Source organism: Acinonyx jubatus, chromosome E4, assembly GCF_027475565.1.
Source record: "Acinonyx jubatus isolate Ajub_Pintada_27869175 chromosome E4, VMU_Ajub_asm_v1.0, whole genome shotgun sequence".
NCBI lineage: Eukaryota > Metazoa > Chordata > Mammalia > Carnivora > Felidae > Acinonyx > Acinonyx jubatus.
In genome coordinates, this window is record NC_069395.1 from 31,577,010 (window position 1) to 31,600,000 (window position 22,991).

The window sequence follows — 22,991 nt, forward strand, 5'->3', positions numbered from 1 at the left end:
TTATTTACAATAATACCCAAGACACGGAAACCAAATAAGTGACCATCAATGGATGAACGAAAAAGAGATACACACACACACACTCACACTATACACACACACACACACACATACATACATACACACACACAATGGAATATTACTCAGCTATAAAAAACAAGAAAATCCTGCCATTTGCAACAACAGGATGAATGAACCCTGAGGGCATTACACTAAGTAAAATAAGCAAGACAGAGAAAGGGAAATGCTGTATGATCTCACTTATATGTGGAATCTAAAACACACACACACACACACACTCACTCTCTCTGTCTCTCTCTGTCTCTCTCTGTCTCTCTCTCTTTCATAAAGAAAGAGCTTTGTGGTTTCCAGAGACAGAGAGTGGGCACAGGGGAAACTGAAGGAAGGAGGTCAAAGGTACAAACTTCCAGTTACGACACAAGTAAGTACCAGGATGGAATGCATAACATGATGACTACAGATAATACTGCTGACCGATATACAGAAAAGTTGTTGTGAGAGTAAATCTTAAGAATTCTCATTGTAAAGGAAAATTTTTTTTCTTTCTATTGTATCTATTCGAGATGACAGATCTTAACTAAACTTAGTGTGGTAATCATTACATAGTACATGTAAATCAAACCATAATGCTGTGTACCTTACACTTACACAGTGATGTATGTTAATCATATCTCAATAAAACTGGGGGAAAAAAGAAGATATAGACTTCACTAATTATTTGGAATTGTATCAAACTCTTGGCACAAAATAGATCTCCATTTAAATTAGTAATCCATATTTCGCTAAAAAATAATTCCCAAGTAAATACTGACTTTTCTTTTTTAATCTTGACTTACTTCTTAGCCAGTGTGGCATGGTATGAAAATCTTCTGGCAGATAACAGAGTTCTAAGTCCTCCCCCCACCCCCCCCACCAAGAGATTTATTACATTGGGTTATATTGTGTTTTATTGATATTTTAGCAAAATAAAGGTTTTTACAAATATAATGTTAAAGATATGCACTTATATTTTCTTCTACCTCAAACTGACTTTCTAAGAGGTAATTCTAAATATAAGAAATTATAAATAGTTCAATGAATAAACTATATGTTGCAAAAATGGGCTATAAAAACTTAAAACACATTTTAACAATATTTCAAGTGACAAGCTGCAATAAACACAGCTCTTGTTTACATCTTTCTGAGATTAGTCTCTCATCTTCTCTACACTAAGTGTCCATCACCAAATATGTTTCTTGACATTCAAAGAGTGAAATAAACAGTATTAATAAGGCATAGTGCAAAATGGAGCATCTACTGGTCTGATAAAGAAAATATGCAGCATATAAATCACAACTCGATAAACTGAAATCTGAGAGCCTATTTTCCTTTAATATTCTGATTACTGATGATAAAGAAATATATGATGAAAAAAATCCTAGATTTCCTTTTATCCTAAAACTCATCTGGGAAGTATTTCATCTGACCACAGCCTCAGGTATTCCTTTGTCACTAATTAGAGAAATACTGAATATTTCAACTATAAATTGCTTAATTATATTTGTCAGCTTGCTCTAAACCAATTAATTATTTACTTGTAAAATTCTTTGATGCAATGCTATCCAGAGGTTCATTTCTGGAATACAGACCAGGAGCTATATTTCCTCTTCTACCCCAATTAAGCTGAAGACTTGAGACAGTGAAATATATTGTTGTGATGTACTGATTTACGGTATTACTCACTAAAAAGAAATGAATCATTTTCTTAAAATTCCAGTATCTACTGCTGTCCTTTGTAAAGCTTCAAGTCCTAGTTATGTTCTTTCGTAAAAGAAGTTCCTTATGATTTTTTTCTAACGTAGTCTCTTCTATAAAGACAGCTTATAGCACAATTAAGTGTTTAGAAAAGAATTTCTGAATTTCTTAGGGGAAAAAAAACAAACAACACCAAAACCCTTCCTGTATCACATCAGGACACCGTCTTCTCTCATGGCAGCATACCACTCAATAGCTTAGCAAGTCCCCTTGAGACCGGAGTGCGAAGCAGCAAGAAACGGCTGTGATTGTTGTACAACCACCCAGGTTCACCTACTGGTCCCTGGAGCAGAGAAGTGTAACACAGGTAAGAGAATCAGGAGGAAGGAAAGAGAAAGAAAATAACCACCTTTTATGTATTCATTCATTCAACATATTTATTGAGTTGCTACTATTAGCCAGGCACCTCCCCGGAAACTGAAGGTGTCTACACCTTCTACAGCAGATACTTGCTGAGCACCTACTCTGTGCAGGGAGCTGTCCTAGACACTAGGGATATGTGAGGGCACAAAACAAAGATTCCTCCCTCTCAGAGCTTGTACTCTGGATCACCCAGGTCTAGTAAATCTTGACAAGCATCTTCACCCTCAATGGGAAACACAAGAAGGATTTAAAAACAGAGGTTTTTCTTTTCTTTCTTCCCTTCTCACTTGTCTTACAGACCGATGGAGAAACAGATTAGAGAAATGGTGCCGGGAGCTGGAAGATTAGTTAAAAAGTTGCTGCCCTACAGGTGACAGATGATGCTACTTTACACTACAGGGAGACAAATGGAAGTAGAGCAGGGTGGAAAATTTGAAAGACGTTTAAAAGAAAAAACTGAACTTGGTGAGGGACAGAAGTGTCAAAGAAGGAAAAAAAAAAAGAAGTGTCAAAGAAGAGTCCTGGGCTCTAGCATGCACAACTGGGCAGACTGGTACTGAATATCAAGTTAGCATTGGAGGAGGAGGGTAGTCTGTGAGGACGATCGTGAATTTCTTTACAGACGTGTTGAGTTAACGTGAGTTCAGAACTGAAAGACAGCTCCAGACTAAAGATAAAAAGTTAGAAATCAACGGTGTACAGAAAGTAACTGAATCCACAGGCACGAATGACATCAACTATGAGGAAAGTATAAAGCAAAAAGGAAAAAAAAAAGTCAGGACTGAAACTTTTAAAACTCTATCATTAAAGGCCAAGAGATGAGAATGTGTCAGTTAAGAAGAATCAGAGTCTCCAGAGAGGCAGGAAGGAAACCAAGGCACTATGGGACTCAACAACCAGTGGAGGAGTATTTTAAGAAGAAGCATAGGAACAACAGAGCCAAGTGCAGCTGAGACATCAAGCAGAATGAGCACTGGTTGAAGTCCACTGGATTTAATGACAGAGGTCACTCAAGAGCCATTTCTTGTGGTGTTGGAAACAGGGTCAGGAGTGTCTGTCTGCAAAGGGAAAAAAACAGAACCAGGACAGTATGGAGGGAAAGGCAGGTGGAGGTGGGGGTGTAAGACTCGAGTCAGTAGTGTTTTCTTTCATCATCTTACTTAAAATAGCAACACCTCTCGCCTCTTTATTGTCCTTCTTTATCATAAAAAACATACATAAATGTAACCAGATATAAAAATATTCTACTCATGTGAAACTCCTTGGTCAAACTTTCTGTTATGGACATTGGAATACCTTTCTAGTGTGGCCATTATGCTGAGACTATTCTAAAGATCTATAGGTTTGACAATATAACTTTCAACCTTTAGAAGGTCTCCAAGATGATCTGGGAAATCTGACCCAGAATCCTTCTACCTTGGTGAGACAGACTAATGGTACCTACAGTAAAGGATAGGGTCATTAAAGGCTTATACAATGTCTATTAGAAAGAAAGGAAGAATGATATCCCAATTCTCTAGAAAACTACCTCGGTTCTATCGAAGTACAATAAATTGCTCTATAAACTTATAACTTACTAGCAATCAGTTGGTATCTTTTATTTTTAAAAAAAGTTTCCTAAGTACTATTTTACATGATAGATACGTTCAAATTTTAGTCAGAGGCCCCAAGGATACTTGAAGAAGATAGTTATCGATTCTATAACTGTATGTTACTATTCATTACCAAACACAGAATCGATCTTACTACATTCCACTGGGTCAGCTGATAAAACAACTCTCTGAAAAAGTCAACTGAAGGCAAGATCCATTTAAGTAAGAGAGCTGAGTTCATCATCACAGTAAATATAAAAACACACCGGGAAATTTTTCCTCCCTCAGTGGCCTAAGAAATCTGAATCTGCTAAAGACGCAGGTAACAGGGCTTCTTCTATAAGGTACTCTGATTGTGCACCAGCTTTCTCAAGTGGTGAAAGGACAGGGGAATTCTTCCAAGGTAAATGTTATGGGCTCAGGCATGCCTTGGCAATGGGTCAGGGACAGCGACCTGTATGTGTGGAGTAGCAGTAGCAAAGAAAAAAAACTAAACTGAAAAAGGGCAAAAATCTCTAGAGCACAATCAAAACCCCAAATCATCGATCTCTCATCAGGGGCGAAACCTGACAACTGAAAACTGTACGTTTTTTTATCTGCCTTTGGTTGGTATTTGCCCAATAAAGATTTGCCCTCTTTGCTTCCCACTATAAATACTTAAATAACTCTTGCACTTAGAGTTTAAGCCAAGAATTTTATATTAATTGTCTCTCTTATAAGGACTATTTACATTTGCTTTTATGGGTCTCATCTTGATAGCTGTTTTGCAGATTTGGCGTTTGTGTGTTTGTATTTCTTTTTCAAATTAAAACCACAATTTTTTTTTAATTGTTCATTAATTTGCAAAGACAGTTTGTGCCAGTGGTGGGAAGTCCCTAAAAGAGAAGATCAGATAACCGATTAGAAGTGAGTCACTCAAACCATGGGACTTGAAACAGAGTCAGTTTGATAGCATTCTGTGATAATAAAAAATATTACCTCCCTGTTATGCAGTATTTTTATAATTTAGAAAGCAACCTCAAAACTGCCCCATCTTATGAATGAGGAAACTAATCCTAAGAGAAGCTAAGCAACAGGAGAGTGTAAGTGGCTGACACTGACCTTCCACTGGAGACGAGGGATCCTAACTACTGCTAGAGAACTGGTGAGTGCCTTGATCAGAAAATCTGTGCAGGCTTTGTGATGGAATGCAGATTTTGTGTGCATCAACATCTTTCTGGGGAGAAGGTCAAGGGTTTTCATCTGATTTTTCAAAGGAGTTCTGTGATATAAAAATCTCTAAAGGCCATTAAGGGAAAACACATGTAATTTTGTATCAGAAGACAAACTTAATTTCACACACTAGTCCTTCTATTTACTAGTGATGATGACTGTCTTCTCTAAGTGTCAAATTTACCTGCCAGAGTCCTTGTGAAGAGTAAATATGGTAATGCACATAAAGCATCTAACATTGTTTTTAAGAACTCCATGTGGCAGAGATTACTAGTTGCGCTCCAATATCTGTTGACAGACCACATATACAGTCAATGGCCAGATCATATAAAAATAGAACTTTGAACCACAACCTTCAGCAACCTGACCAGGAAACCTTTTATCCATAACAAACAACCCAGGACGCCAGCCTTCTATGTCAGACATGCAGGAAGCCAGACTGCTGTCTCTAGTGACAATCCAGGAAGCTGAACAGTAACTCTGTAACAATCAGCCCCAAATGCCCAGGACTTGATTAATAACTGACAGGTTCCCTAATTTTTGTTCCTGCTTCCAACTTAGGACGAACCAGAGAAAGCCAGATGATATGCCTCACTTCTGAGTAGCTCACCTATAGCTCCTTCAGGCCACCAGCCTCTAATTAGGTCATACCTAAAGGCTTATTTTTCCTATTATAAAGATTTCTAATTCCTCTGCCTGCCTATGAATCTCTGGTAAAATGTCAGTGACAATGGTTGACTCCCTTGCGTGCTATAGCAAGCTCAGAATAAAGAGCCTTGCTTTTCTCATTTAGTTGGTCTTCATTGATTTCCACTCTGTTCAACATGTCTTCCTGAATAGTAGAAGTTTAGCTGGCACATGACCAGCCAAATGACGACTATATATTCCAGCCTCCCTTGCAGCTACACATGTTCATAAGACCAAATTTTGGTCACTGGGATGAAGCTAAAAATGTTGTGTGGCAGTATCCAGCAATGTGCCTCAAGATACAGCTAGCAAGGGGTGCCTGGGTGGCTCAGTCGGTTAAGCGTCCAACTTTGGCTCAGGTCATGATCTCGCGGTCCGTGGGTTTGAGCCCTGCGTCGGGCTCTGTGCTGACAGCTCAGAGCCTAGAGCCTGTTTCAGATTCTGTGTCTCCCTCTTTCTCTGACCCTCCCCTGTTCATGCTCTCTCTCTGTCTCAAAAATAAATGTTTAAAAAAATTAAAAAAAAAAAAGATACAGCTAGCAAATATCCTATGCCCCTACATGCCGGCGAAAGGGGACTTTATCAGCTATAAATAGGCTTGGTTTCTGAGAATTTGATGGATCAGAGCTGCCCTATTAGCCCCAGAATTTTATGTAACAGAAAAATATAATTAACAACAATAATACAGCACTAGCTCCCATTTGCATAGCCTTACTATGTGTGAGACACAGTTCTTATCTCTGAATAAATATCAATTAATCATTAACAACAATCCTATGAAGTAGGTTCTATTATTATTTTGTTTTTGAGAAACTGTGGTACACGAAAGTAACTTGCCTAAGGACAAGCAGTGTTTAGGACACTGTAATTTGAGGGTTTCTATAACTTGTAACTGAACTTAAACCAATTTATATGCTCTTAGAAAAGAAAGTTAAATAAACTTTTAAGTGGTTGAATCAGGGTTTGATGTGCAAGGTCTGAATGCAAAGCCCATTTTATTCTTTGATGAATCCCTCCTAGGAACAGGTCCGGATTCTCTAGAATCCCTTTGTTACCCTTTGCCTGATATCTACAGATACAGGATCAAGGGTGGTCTGTTCAGAGAAATCAAGCTGCAAAATTTTAACTTCAGCTTAAAGAAGACAAATCTGTTGGTCTATTTCCAAGTTGGTTTCAGAGTGTTCACACATCTTAGTTGAAGTGTAAACGTCACCAGGTAAACCAGCTTCAAAATCATAATCATCACTACGATCTGTCATTCAGTACATATCTATCATACGTTAAAGTATGACAATGAGGTGTTTAAAGTATCTGATATACCTGTATGTTTAACAGACAATTTTTATCAGAAAAAATAAATATTTAGTTTACAAAAAACAAAACAAACCCTTACCTTTATCATTCTGGATAGATCACCAGCATCAGCTAATTCCAAAACTATGTTAAGTTCATTATCTTCAATGAATGATGCATAATATTTAATTACATTTGGATGGTTGAGTTGCTGATGGACAAACATACAAACAAAAACAAACAAACAAACAAACAGGCACCAGAAAATTTTTTTCAATTGTAAATTATCAAGAATCACTTATAGTTTCTTAACTGAAGAATAAACTTAGTTATTGCATTTCATTTTTAAGCTAGAAATCTTAACATGACATCATGTATATTTTTCTTTAAGCCAGTGAATTTTGAAACATGTATTGTAATTATTAAAAGTAAAAGTAGATACCAGTTTATTTTGATATTCTTTATTAGAAATAATAGAAAGTTTGAAAACTTTTAGAAAGTTTGAAAGTACATATTACTATGTTCAGTAAATATATAAATATAAATGAAGGGGAGAGTGGGTGATGGGTATTCAGGAGGGCACCTTTTGGGATGAGCACTGGGTGTTGTATGGAAACCAATTTGATAATAAATTTCATATATTGAAAAAAATATATAAATGAATGACATCATTAAAGCACCAATTGCTAAAAATTATATCTTCAAAATGGGAACTGTCATTATGGGTGCTCGGTGGTAAATAAAGTATTCCTACTCTGGTTTTGAAGTTGGCCTGATCCTTATGTAACTATAACCAGTGGTTTAAAACAAAACAAAATAAAAGGACATCAACTGTATCTAAATATAATTTTTACATCAAATGATATGAGTTTACCTATGGGGTTGAGTCATTAAATGATCCTAAGAAAAATTTGACCTTGCAAAAATATACACATCAGTCTATACACACGGACAATCCTTTTGTACAATCTTTTTGTTCAATCTTTAAACAAGATAACATAAGACAGTTTCTCAAAGAAAATTATTCAAGAATTCTCCCAGATGGTATATACATGATTTTCTTCTCTTCTTTCTACTTACACGGTTTTCCTCCACATCTTCTATAATACTTCTCTATAACAATTTATATTTATTTTTAAAGCAGTTGCTTCATGGCCCAGGAAATACTACAACTAACAGAACAGATGGAAAGTATGGTTCATTTTGATCTTACTCTTATCTTTTTTGATAAATCAGATTCATGTTAGGCACAAACAAAAATGTATGGCATAAAAACATCCAAGTCTTATCTAGTAGCTGAAAACAGAACACAAGCTACATCATTCCTCAAGGAAATTTCACTAGAATAAAAGCAGTTTAGAGATAACTGAAATTTCAGTCGCATTCTTTGAGTGGATAAGAAACTGAAAAGCTAATTCTGACATACTCTTTACATCACCCTCTCTAAATCTGGGAAAATGTTACAGAAATATTATAAAAATCATGTACCTAGTTGGATCAGTCCACATTCTCAATATATTACATCTTGAGATATACATCTATATTATATCTTGAACTTTGAGATAATACCAATACACATTTATGTTACTTAACCTTTAGAATACATCTAATTGGGATGGTCAAGAAAAAATTTCTTCAATGTTTTATGCTCATTTTATTTTCTAGTTTGAAAAGCAGGGGGGGTGGGGAGTGGGGGGAGCTAATTTTACCAAATGTCCCAATTAAATTATTTTATGATGAATCCAAAAGGTAACTACATTCTTCCATATAGTGAGATACAAATTTACATCATGTTGCTTAAAACCAATGCGGCCTAAGTCTTAAAAATCTTTTTCCTTATAAATGCAGTATTTTTATAAATCACTTTTATCAACAGGCTCAGCTATGTTAAAAATAGTCAATAGTTCATTTATTTACCTTAAGGAGATCAATTTCTTTGATACAATCAGCACGTGCTTTGGAATCCATTAAATCAAATATCTAAAAATAGAATCCAGAATTATTTAATAAACTAATAATCTATGGTTCAAGACACCACATAAATTCATTATAATACTTTACATATAGTTTATACACCTACTAAGAAATTTTCTTCCCAATTAGCGTTTTAGGAGCTTTGAAAAACTGTAGGTATTTTATCTCATGTTACCTCCAGAGTTTACATTTTCCCTCCACAGGCAGTCAGTTAAAATTGAGAAAAGAGGGGTGACTAGGTGGCTCAGTCAATTGAGCATCTGACTCTTGATATTGGCTCAAGTCATGATCTCATGATTCGTGGAATCGAGCCCCACATTGGGCTCTGTGCTAACAGTATGGAGTCTGCTTGGGATTCTCTCTCTCCCTCTCTCTCTGCCCACCCCCCCACCCCTGCTCAAAATAAATAACGTTTCAAACAAATTTAAAAAATAACAATGAGAAAAGAGAACCACTAGACATTTCAAGCCTTAGGTTCAAATGAAACAGAATGGATGTTGTGATCATAATAAAGTAAGAGCTAACATGTATTGAACAATTAATATGTGTTAAATATATTACATTAACTACATTAACTACCTCATTTAATTTTCATTTAATCCTTAAGAAGACAATATTTCCATCTTATAGATGAGGGAAAGTAGGTTTAGAAAGCGTAAGAAACTGACAAAAGTTCACACAGCTAATTAACGGAGCAGCCAGAATTTACTCTCAGAGTTTTCCAACTATATAACACTGGCTCTGAATGATTAATCTACACAATCAAATCATGTCTAAAAAGTCAAATGCACACCGTGACAGGGAAGCTATCACTCCAAATTGTTTCTTTGGAAAGAGCAGTGACAAAATCTTGCCCTTTTTAACAGTATGTCACAGATATACATACAACACATAAACAGATCTACTCTTATCTGTGGAATTAAAATTTCCTAAGGGAGAGGAGCAATTAGGAAAAACTATCTAAAAAGGCTCCTGGGGGTAATAATGAGTAAAAGGTTGAGAAATATGGGTCTAATGTGAAAAGTATAAAAATATATAATATAATAAAATGGATATTAGGATGTGTCTGAAAACAAAGAACGCTATCAGTGTTCTAAGTGTGTGGAAAATAAATAAATAAATAAACAAATAAGCAATATGCTAAATATTGGAGAATATATCTGGATAAGTCATGACTACAAGCTGGTTAAAACCCTAATCATAGGGGTGCCTGGGTGGCTAAATTGGTTGAGCATCCAACTCTTGCTTTCAGCTCAGGGTCATGTTATCAAGCCCCACATCCAGCTTCATGCTGAGCATGGAGCCTGCTTGAGATTCTCTGTCTCTCTCTCTCTCACTCTCTCTCTCTCTCCCTCCCCCCACCCCCCTCTTCTCCTGCCCATCTCCCCCACTGCATGTTCTCTCTCTTTCTCTAAAGGAAAAAAAAAAAAAACCCTAGTCATATAACAAAACAACTTTAATGACATTTATAGTCATCAACTTGACCAAGTCTTCCTGATTCAGACTGCCAATATGTTCCAGGAAAAGTAGGTATATAACCTGAAAGGAGTGGCAGTCATGATCCAAGTCTTTTTGATTCAAGCAGGAATTATTGAACGCCTACTAGAGGGTGTAGCCTCTTATATATGCTGCTACAATCTTTACCATGTTCCTATAAGGTAGGTAGTACTGGCTTCAATTTAGAAAAAGGACTGAGACTCAGAGAGGTTAAATATATGCTTATGGTTGTAAAATTAGTAAGTGACAGAACAAGCACTTGAATCCAGATCGTTCCAGCTCTGGAGTCTGTTTTCGTGAATAGCCCAGACTCTTGCGAAGTCCAATACACATACAACTAACTAATAAGTACTAAAATACATGTGTGTGCAAAGTGCAGGATGAGAAATCTAAAGAAAGAATCTCCAGGGCACCTGGGTGGCTCAGTTGGTTGAGCATCCGACTTCAGCTCAGGTCATGATCTCACACTAAGTGAGTTCGAGCCCATGTCGGGCTCTGTGCTGACAGCTCAGAGCCTGGAGCCTGCTTCGGATTCTGTGTCTCCCTCTCTCTCTGCTCCTCCCCTGCTCATGCTCTGTCTCTCTCTGTCTCAAAAATAAATAAAAACATTAAAAAAAAAATTAAAGAAGGAATCCCCATGTGAGGAGTGGGTAACATTAAAGCTGAACTTTGAAAAAATTGTTAAGATTCTGCTAGCCAGAAATAACAGATATCTAAGGCATAAAAGAAAATACAGAATATAGGGGAATAAATACAATTTATAAGAGGAAATGTTTGCTTACTATCATTTTTAACATCCCAACATGCATGTAGTTCTAATTTTCCCTTAATTAAAAAAATAAAGGAAAATATAAATAAAATTTTTAAACAAAAAATTGGCAAAATCACTTTCTTAAAGAATTTTAGCTTGTGCTCACTCTTCCATTTCTTGTACAAATGTATGTGTGTTTTAGATAGTGAAAACAGAGGCAGTATGCATTATATATGCTTTTTCACCTGACTTACAGCAAAATACTTCTCATATTTCTACATAGTCTTCAACTTTATTTTTATTTATTTATTTTCTAATGAAAAGTTTTAATATCAAATTTATGTTTTTCAAGTTTTAATGTGAAATAGCTAAGAACTGCACTACACATAAAGACAATTAACATAAATAAATTAGCTCATGTTCTTGCTTTCTTTCATTCACAAAACTGTGTTGTCAACTTACTAGATTTTACTGTGGATACAAATAAGAAAACAAGCTTGCAGTCCTAAAGATGCACACTGCCAGATGCAGAATGCAACCTGGAACAAAGGAAATGAACACACAATCTACTCAGCACTACTTGTACAAAGTGATGTGAGACCCTCAAGGGGATGGAGTATGTCTGGCAGGGATTATATGTGCAGGAAAGCAGAATACTTCAGAAAGGTTTCTTACAGACAGACTTCAAGCTGTATTACAAAGCTGTAATCATCAAGACAGTATGGTACTGGCACAAGAATAGACACTCAAATCAATGGAACAGAATAGAGAACCCAGAAATGGACCCACAAACGTATGGCCAACTAATCTTTGACAAAGCAAGAAAGAATATCCAGTGGAATAAAGACGGTCTCTTCAGCAAGTGGTGCTGGGAAAACTGGACAGCGACATGCAGAAGAATGAACCTGGACCACTTTCTTACACCAGACACAAAAATAAACTCAAAATGGATGAAAGACCTAAATATAGACAGGAAGCCACCAAAATCCTTGAGGAGAAAGCAGACAAAAACCTCTTTGACCCTGGCTGCAGCAACTTCTTATTCAACACGTCACCAGAAGGAAGGGAAACAAAAGCAAAAATAAACCACTGGGACCTCATCAAAATAAAAAGCTTCTGCACCGCGAAGGGAACAATCAGCAAAACTAAAAGACAACCAACGGAATGGGAGAAGATATCTGCAAACCACATATTAGATAAAGGGTTAGTATCCAAAATCTATACAGAACTTATCAAACTCAACACCCCAAAAACAAATAATCCAGTGAAGAAATGGGCAAAAGACATGAATAGACACTTCTCCAAAGAAGACATCCAGATGGCCAACCAACACATGAAAACCAACACATATGACTTCACCATATGAGGACTTTAAGATACAAAACAGATGAACATAAGGGAAGGGAAGCAAAAATAATATAAAAACAGGGAGGGAGACAAAACATAAGAGACTCTTAAACATGGAGAACAAACAGAGGGTTACTGGAAGGGTTGTGGCAAGGAGGGGATGGGGTAAATGGGTAAGGGGCATTAAGGAATCTACTCCTGAAATCATTGTTGCACTATATGATAACTTACTTGAATGTAAATTGAAAAAAAAATTAAATTAAAAAATAATAAAATATATTGTTTTAAAAAAAGATTTCTTATAGAAATAAGTAAAATCAAAAGTTCATTACTTTTGCTTCATTAAATTGCTTCATACTTAGCAATTTCTTCTTTTTAATTTATTTATTTTTGAGCAAGAAAGAGAGAGGGAGAGCAAGCTAGTGGGGGAGGGGCAGAGAGGAAGGGAGAGAAAGAATCCTAAGCAGGCTCCAAGCTGTCAGCACGGAGCCCTACATGGGGCTCAATCCCACAAACCATGAGATCACGACCTGAGCTGAAATGAAGGGTTGGACACTTAACCAAATGAGCCACCCAAGCATCTCTACACTCAGAAATTTCATACAAAAAGGCATACATTCCTCAAATTGCCAAATGATGCCAGAAAAAATTGATATTACTTATGTAACAAGTTAAATAATAACTATTAATGCAAAAAAAATTTTGAACTTGATATTAGTATAGTTATGAAATATACACAGAGAGACTATTTATGGTTAAAAATCAAAATGGCAAGAGAAATAACTGATTCTCACCAAATCATGAATGCTAATGCCATTCTTAGGACCTCCTAGTCACAGTGGACTTGATATAATTGAAAGAAATGCAAGGAAATACAAAATGTTAAATGTCTTAGATTTTAAAGGAATTCCTGAAAACTTTTTTTTTTAATGAAAAAGAGAGGTTAATTCTGGTACTAGTAATTAAAATGAAGAAAATCATAAACTTGGAGACATGTATAAATCTAACCTCCCAATAATCAATGTATCTATGATGGGAAAAATACTTAAAAGGCAAAGCTAGTGAATGAGATGAGAAAAAGATGTGTCCAAGTGCTTTAGGAAACTCCAAATAGACACAACATAGCAAGATGGAAGTTTGCTCCACAGAAATCATGAATTTCTAATTCAAATTATAACTAATTTAGTATTACAAATTAACTTTTATTTTTAACTGAATTTTCAATAATATCAAAGTCTTTCCTTATTCACTGAGAGATAAGCATGGCTGGCACATTTGAGGCAAAACTAAAATCTGAACCAAATACATTTATAAATACATTTAATCAGAAATTCATTAGTATCTTATCTTTCTTTTTCTCTCAGCCAGCAAGTCAAGACAAAAATAAAAACTGGAGATTTAGATCAAATCATTCCCAGACATAGATTCAAGACTGTCTGATTTCATGAGCAAGAAAAGACAACACACAAGGAAAAACAAAATCTAGACTTTGTAAAAATAGCTTTCATAGGATATTTACAAGCTTTGCTCCAGAAGCCATCTTTTTGAGCTCTACTCAAGTTGCTTTGGGTTTTTAGTACACTTGGTAAGAGCAAAGCTACTAACAGTGTTTAGGCAAGTACTGGCTAATAAATTCTCAGTACTTTCTGAATCATTTTTAAAAGTTTTCTTTTGTCATCTTCAAATTTTGCCAAAAATTACTCATGACTGATGAAACTGAAAAGGATAACACTGGATATCTTTAAGAGGAAAAAGAGGGCCTTCAAGTAACTTAACAGAAATGTCCTTGAAAAGGCATATGTCAATTTGTTAGGGAAAAAAAAAACAAACACTTAAAATGTAGCAATGAAAGTACTTAAAAATTATATACTAAGGAAGCTTGAAAAACCTGGTATATCTCACTTTAAATAGATATTACATAAATAAAAATCTTACCCAAATATTCCCTAGGCCTCCCCAGCTTGTTAGAGCATGACTAAATGAACTGAACTGTCCCTAAATTGAGTCACTGTACTCCATATGACAAAACCTCAGTCACCCCTGGATTATGCCTTTCTTCATCCCAGTGTTCTTGCCTTCTTTACCTGGTGCCATAATGATGCTTCCATCCCTTATTCCAACTGACCAGTGGCTGTACAGACCATTCCCTAACCATTGTTGGAGTGAGGGGAGAGGAGCTTTAAGGAATATTTTTATTATCAGCCTGTACATTTCTGGTTCTCTTACTTGCTGACTGGTAGGCAGACTTTCCCTTCCAGAGCCGGTCTCTCTTATTTGAAGGGCTACCCTACAAAGGTACATTGGAAGCTGTGAATGAGAATGTGGCTACAGGAGAACCGAAGGATCCAAAGTTATAACTGTGGAAAGTGCCCCATAAAGGGTTAGGAAAAGAAAAGCCATTGAAAGGGACAGAAAAGGGATACCCGGAGAGGGAGGAGAATCAAGATTGTGTAATCGCAGGGTGCTTGGGTAGCTCAGACTTTCCCTTCCAGAGCCTGTCTCTTATTTGAAGGGGTAGAGGATGGGTGGGGGGTGGCAGTGGGAGAGTAAAACAATCCACAGCACAAGGGCTGTGAACTCTCTAGACAGAAACCACAATCATTGAACAAGTTAACGTCCAAATAATTAAGGTCTCTACCACCAGCACTTCCTTGACTAAATACAGAGGCACTTAAAGGGTGGAGAGATTGGGATGGAGGAGGAGGGACAAAGCATTAAGCAAGGTGAGTGCAGGAAGAGTTCTACACTGATGCCAGAAACTTGCTCCCTTTATAACACCAAGGCCTAGGATCTAGCTTCTGTCAGCCTTTCTCTCTTAATGCATCAACATGTTTGAACTGCAAAATTGTAAGACAGGCCTCAATTTCTTTCTTGTGGATTCCTTAAGGTCCTGGCAAATGATGGTATAGAACTAGATACCTGTGAGTGTCACTAATTACTCTTTGACTATTAAAAAACTTCTGTTTCCAAAGAAATGCCTTTTAACTCAACAGGCTAGCAGTGATCCAACCTCGAGGAGTCCATCAGGAAGCCCTGTTTGATAGGTTTCCTCAAAATTAAAAACAAAAACAAAACAAAACAAAACTCTAAAAATTGTCACAGGAAATTCACTTTTATTCAGATTTTATGAGAGACTAAAGCTCAGCAAAACTTAGGGCCTGTATAGATTAAGAAGCTACCCTACGAAGGTATGTTGGAAGCTGTGAATGAGAATGTGGCTATAGGAGAACCAAAGGATCCAAAATTATAACTGTGCCCCATAAAGAGTTAGGAAAAGAAAAGCCACTGAAGGGGACAGAAAAGGGATACCAGAGAGGGAGAAGAATCAAGAGTGTGTAATCCCAGGGGTGCCTGGGTGGCTCAGTTAAGCATCCAACTTCGGCTCAGGTCATGATCTCATGTCCATTGCTTGGTACCATGTTGACTCTTTTGAGACCAGACCTCATGGTTTCTCAGCATGCCTCACTCCATGGCACTCAGTCAGCCCTCTCAGTCCATCGCTTACCCTGCACTTACCTTACTCCTTCTGTAGTTAAATTCCCACTTCTCTTCCATCCCCTGTTTCCAACAAAAGTTGTTCTTTGACCTCATCTTGATTACCATGCATTCATTACTTCATTTTCTTCAGACATCTTATTCAAGGTCTGATCTCAGTTGTTAACTCTCTTGGACCTTTGTCAGCTATTTGAGCGATGCAGATGCCTCCACTTTAGAATCTCTCTCTGTCTTGCTAATTCCCAGTCATGGTTAATTTCCACTGTGTATGACTTCATTTCTCTATTCACATGTTATCATTGTTCCATGTCCCATGGCATGGAAGTGTTCAGGGTATTTCTTGGAGTTTTGCTTGGAGTTCCCCTTACTCTTGGACATGTTGTACTCTCTTACATTTCCCATTTGAATGCATTTTAAGCACAGTATAGGAAGAACCCCAGATCAGCAGATACGCGATTACAATGTCCACAGTGGAAGTTAAAAATGACTACTCGGAAGCTGCTGCCTCTTGGTGTATGCACTTGGTGTATTTTCCACCATGCTCGGTGGAAAATGCCATCTCCTGTTTGACATAAAGTCTTTGCTGTCTGCTTTGTTTTCACAAACTGCATAGCTGTTCTAATTCATCTGGTCTTAACTCTACCTGTGCTCTGGATGGATTTTTCATCTCTGCTTCCTTTGAGACTTTTTTTTACCAGTTGCCCCATTTCTCCCAAAACAGCCTTCCTTCTCTGCCTGTAATAGCATCCGTTGACTTTCATACTGACACCTGTGTAGAATAATCTGTTGCTTCAACACCTGCAGCTTCTTAAAACTCGCCTCTTGTGTTTTCTGGGAGTACACACTCTTATATATATATATATATTTTTTTTTAATGTTTGCTTATTTTTGAGAAAAACAGAGACAGAGTGCAAGTGGGGGAGGGGCAGAGAGAGATGGAGATACAGAATCGGAAGCAGGCTCCAGTCTCTGAGCTGTCAGCACAGAGCCTGATGCATCATTTCCTTCTTACCTATAATTATTTGACTTACTGTCTATCCACCCCCTCTCAACAAAAATGTTGAACTCAGCTGTATCTCACTGTCAAATCCAGTGCCTGCCATATAGTAAGTCCTTGATAAATATTAAATGAGCATATCAAAAGTCTTCAACAGCATAAATAAAAAGTTACTTCAACTATATATGTTCACTAGGCTTGGCCAGTAGAAGAGTTTATCATTTAAAAATTTTAAGATAAACCCATACAATCAAAACTTGGGTTAGCACAATAACAACCCTGAGACACCATAAGATGCTAAAGAAAAAACACTGTGAAACATCAAAAAAGGACAAAGAACTAAACTATTTCATCGATGTCCATTATCTCATTTAAATATTTCAATGTTGATAATCTATTTATGCCACATATGGTAATTCATTATAACTCCAAAATGTTGTTAACTAGAATGCCCTATTCTCTAAACTTTCAAGAAAACTAAAAATCTGCTCTTTTTCTTATATGCCTTTTTCTCACTTGCAAGTACAAATAAATAAAAATAAGAAGCTTTCATTTTTAAGATAAAAGCTTGTGTCTCCTTAACAAGTAAACTAGCATCAATTATTAAATTATTCTTCAATTTAAAAAAATATAATATATAGATTATTCTTACAAATACTTTCCAATTTTCATTTGTTCAAATAACTATTGGAAGGTTCAAAGGAAATCCAAAGAGATTAAATAACGAAGCTGATAAAAGCTGCAGGAAATTCAGTAATCACAGTGAATACTGAAAGAGACTGAATATATAGTTGTAGAGATTATGAATGCATTATAATCAGTATGCATTATGGAAGAAGTTATCATTGTTCACAAATTTCTAAATGCAAGTAATCCCAACTTCTAATTACGTGAAAACATACAGAACCTAGAAACTAAAATTGACATATGTTAAAAAAAAAGTTATGTTCATCAATATACTTTAAAAAGTGATATTCTTGATGAATGCTTTATAATAATAATCAAATATAAATACAGCAGCAAATATCAAAGAGTATTTGTCCCTTCAAGAAGTTGTTTTGAGATCACTTGGATCAAAAGGGTAAATTTGAACAAAACAAATTATCACCTTATCTTTGTAAGTACTATACAAAAGTACTTTCCATTCATTCTAATGAATGTCAATGACAATGGATGTTCCACAGAAAAACAGCATTATCTGGACATAAAACTTAAGAGTAAGCAAAGAGAACTTAAGCATTAACAAACCAAGGATCAAAATATTTCACCTACTATTAGAAAATTAGGGTAACAAAAAATCAAAGGACTGAGACACAGTAAGACCCCAAATTCATACTACAGTACTATCGTAAGACTAGTAAAATAAAAATCAATTCCAATTACATAGCTCTAATCAATGAACTAAGAAGCATGATATAGAGATTTCATGTACCAGATCAAAACAATTCTTTTGATAGTCTCCCAACACAAAGAACTGAGGTTCTGAGACCCAGCTCACAGCCTCTATGAAGACTTTTCCCAACCTCCTCTCACCCGTCGTGTTCTTGGAGGCTGCTCCCATGCCGGTGCCTATCCTGTGACTTCAGATGGGTCTCTGTTGCACTTCTATTCGAATCCCATGACTCCCGTTATTTATCTTAAATTCCCAAGGCCTTCCCCCTGTCCACCAAACACTAGGTGATCAATATATCAACAGTAGGTGGACTGAGTGAATGAGCAATAGGGAGGGAAGCGGCAAGGAAGGGAAACAACAAGAGACGGAAGCCATCTCGGCAGATGGAATTGCAAAAAAGTCACATCAGTTAAGGCACCATCTTAATTTTGGCCAATGAATCATGATGGGATATGAGTACATTTTCAAAAAGATTGGTAAATGTTGTCATATACTGTTGGCTCTCAGATCTCTATGATTTCAAAGTCACATGCATTCAGTATACTCTTCTTTCCACAAACAGGCAACAGGCAAGCCTGTAGGAAAGTCACCAGAGGTTAGGACATTGCTTTATTTTTTTTTTTTTAAGGATTTTGAAAAAGTAAAACTTGATTATGTGGGACAAAGTAAAGAAATGCTTTGAAAATGAAGCTGAGGAAGCCTGGATGGTAACTCTAACGTGTCTCCTTAACGATTTATAAGCAGAAAAGTGAATTATAAAAGCGAGCACAGTATTCAGGAAGGGTTCTAGCAGAGCTGGGAACAGTAATACAGCTCTTCAGCCAAGTAACCTCACCTCAAAATAACAAGATGCATGAGTAAAGTCAGTATTTGACTATGAAGTTTTTAAGGAGAGCCTAAGAGTCTTCAGAAAGGAAGGCAGTCTGGTTAACAATATTTTAAACATTTTCATTTCAAGCTACAGAGAATTTTTTAAGGAGGGAGCATGGGATTTACTGTTCAGCACAAGTGTAATACATCACAAAAATCAATAACATATCTGAAATGCAAATACATTTCTCCTCACAGAGGCTAAGACACTATTTCCTAATTAAATAAGCAAGGAATATCTTCACGACATCACCTCTCTTCTATAAAGAAGTTACGTTTAAACTAGAAGATGCCACAATATCAACACTTGATAAAGCAGAGACAAACAACATAACCCAAAGGGACAAATACTAACTCCTCACGGCAAGAGACTGTTGACTGAGGTTTATCACGGTGCAAAATGGGAACAGGTGGAGGGGGCATCTGATACTGAATGGAAATATGATTGCCCATATTAACTCACATCGTCCTTTCAAATTCCTAATCAAAAGAAAAATACAGACAAGAAACAACTCAGATGGCACTGTGAGAGAACTAGAAGAGCTGTTGTTCTTTCCTCCTTTCTTCCCTCCTTGTCTAAGTATTTTTTATGACGAAATCCTGTGATTTAAAACGCAATCGTTAGAGGTGGAATGGAGCCTTGTCTGTTTTTCTACACTCAGAATCAGTGGGAAGGTGGAGAAGGAGGCCTCCAGGGACCTCCAAATGATTTCTCACTCCATCTATCCTCCGGCCTTCATGGCCTGCGGCATGTCAGCAGCTGTCTTCTTTCCAGTCCATTCTGTGTGTTAAGGTTGTAATTTTATTTTGAAAAGAATGAATTTTGAAGATCGTCCCTCAATTTGAGAATCTGTAGTGAATCCTTACTTTCCTAGTCTTCAAATTCCTGTTCAGTGCTCTCCACAATCTGCTCTCACACTGATAGCCTGGCCAAGGTTCTGATTCTACCCACCGCTCAAACGGACACCTCCATTCTGCAGACTCCTATTTAAATCAGGAATCCATGCCACAGGGTTCACATGTAATTGTTCCACAAAGACTCTTTTGCCTCTGGAGTGCAGGAATAATATGACTACCTTCTCTTTTATTTCTCTCAGTGCCTAGAGTTGCATAGTAGAAATTCAATAAATACATTTTTAAAATGGGTCAAAGAGTTCTTTTGTAAGGGAATAGTCCTTCCAAAGACATCTGCTTTGTGAACATTAATATCTGCATTCTATATTCTATTTTTCTTAAGCTGTAAGTGGTATATAAAAAGAAAGAACACTCTCATAAGCTACTCTCATAAGCTGCTGGTGAAAGTCAACCCGTCCCACTATGGCAAATAACCTGGTATCAACTTAGAGAACCAACCACATGCATTCCCTGTGGCTCATCATTTCCATTCCCAGGCATACACAAAAGAGAAATACTGGCATGCATGTACCAGGAAAGGCACTTAAGAAAACCACAAAGTATTGTTTATAATAGTAAACAACTTATAAACAACCCAAACAGCAAGCAGCGTGTAACAAGAGCAATGGAATATGACATAACAGTCACATGCACGAACAGGTGACAATAGTTATATAAAGTTCAAAAAACGCAAACAATAGATTTATTTAGATATTTATACAGATGTGGGGAAAACTATAAAGAAAAGCAAAGGAATGTTAAAACACAAAATTCCAGATATGGTTACCTCTGAGGGAAGGGAGAGGCAAATCTAGATCAAAAATTTTTTCTAATGTTGTATTTCTTAAGCCAGGTGATGGATATGAGAGCATTTCTATTATTTTTTTATATCTAATATGCGCCACATAACGTCTTCTATAAACATTTAACATTTCCTTAAAAACGTAAGTGAAAACTGCTCATCTCTATAATAGCTGTTGCCAAGTATACTGATCCTTTAAGAAGTTGCAAAAAAGGGGTGCCTGGGTGGCTCAGTCAGTTAAGTGTCCAACTTCAGCTCAGGTCATGATTTCACGGTTCGTGGGTTCGAGCCCCACATCAGGCTCTGTGCTGACAGCTCAGAGCCTGGAGCCTGCTTCAGATTCTGTGTCTCCCTCTCTCTCTGCCCCTCTCCCAGTCATGCTTTCTCTCTCTCTCTCTCTCTCTCTCTCTCTCTTTCAAAATAAATATTTATATATACATACATATATATGTATATACACACACACATATATATGTATGTATATGTAAAGAAGTTACAAAGTTACAAAAAAAAACCTTTGGTCTCACAGGTCACTACACAGAAAAGATATATAGGGTTGTAGAATCAAATGGGAAGTCCATGGGCAAGTGTGAACAATAACTACCTTATGTAAAAAATGCGAAGCAAAGCTGAATGATGTCAAACATACTCTAAGGCAGAAAGACAAGTACTGTCTAGACCAGAGGGCAAGTGAAGTTACACTTTCTAGACTCGTTAGGACAAGTGAAACTTCTAGGGCTCTGGCAAGTACATTTCAGTGGAACTAGGACGCTAGACTTAGGGTAGGACTTGTAAGGGGTGCTGGAGCAAGAAAAACGAATCTGAGGGAAACAAGACAAAAAGTCAGGACTGAAGAGCAAAACTGCTTCCAGAATGATACAAATACAAGACGGAAAATTTCAAACAGGTTATCAATCCTCTGTTTGCATCTACTTCATTCTTTTTGTAATTTTCCAGTAAATCAAGCTCACTTCATTTTTCTTTCATTTATTGCCACTGTGGTTCCCCACATTAATTTAACACCCCACCCTAATCCTGAATGCCACTTACTAACTTCAGGCAATACATTTTGTAAAGTCTACTTTCCTATCGTGAGGCCTAGCAGCTAAGGATGTGACATCTAGTTACATGTCCAGTTAGGAGCAGGTGGTGATAACTCAAATCTGCCTCTTAAAATCTAGAGTTGTAAAAGCTTTTCTAGGATCATTCCAGTCATTACTGAATCTAGGTGAACAAAACCAGCTCAATTTTTAAAGCCTAGAAGTAATATTAAAATTAAAAATTAATTTCTACTGTGTACTACACTCAATTCAAGCTTTTAAAGTATAATTTTTATTCCTTTCTAGCATTCTCAAGACTGTCATTATCCAATCATTTAGGACATACTTTCCTGCATTTATTATTCACATAGTATAATTTTACATTGATTTACATATAATTAAAATCATCTTACCTGCACTTTTTTTAAAGCTACTGGTACTCCATCCAAGAGACAGGCTGCTCTATAAACTTCACTAAATTGCCCGCGACCAATTTTCTTTTCTATTCGAAAGTTGGCTAATGTATTATAGCCCATATCCGGTCTTAAGGCCTTCTGTAATTAAAAAAATCAGAAAAGTTTTCAATCACACAATATTCACACAATTATTGATTGTTTTCACATAAGTAGGTAATACCTACGGTAAGCTCGCAGACAACCATTCATTCAACCAGTATTTATTGAGCCCTTCATGCTAGGCACTGTTCTATGTACTAGAGATACAGTGGCAGACCCTACAGATGATAACCTCTACACTCAAAGAAAAGTCCTGGCAGGGAAGAAAAGTAATAAACAGGGTAAACATAAAAAAATATATATACAGTATGTGAGATAGGAAGGGCAAACAAAAAAAAATAAATAAATAAACCAAGGAAAAAGGATATTTCATATTTCATGAAATTCCCTGATATTTCATGTCAGGGAATGAAGATTTTGAAATTTTAGATACGAACTCTATAAAATTATCTTC

The 22,991-nt window shown here is 36.5% G+C and overlaps 1 protein-coding gene across 2 annotated transcripts in view; it reads right to left on the reverse strand.

The window, feature by feature from the left end:
* The window catches only part of NEK7 (NIMA related kinase 7), a 159,838-nt gene that overhangs the window by 50,341 nt on the left and 86,506 nt on the right, over window positions 1-22,991 (reverse strand). For both annotated transcript variants that reach the window (XM_053209466.1, XM_053209467.1), the window contains 3 exons: window positions 22,436-22,576; window positions 8,880-8,942; window positions 7,063-7,173 (listed from right to left, as the gene is read on the reverse strand). In XM_053209466.1, coding sequence (XP_053065441.1) covers window positions 7,063-7,173; window positions 8,880-8,942; window positions 22,436-22,576 — 315 coding nt within the window. The remainder of the gene's footprint in view (window positions 1-7,062; window positions 7,174-8,879; window positions 8,943-22,435; window positions 22,577-22,991) is intronic.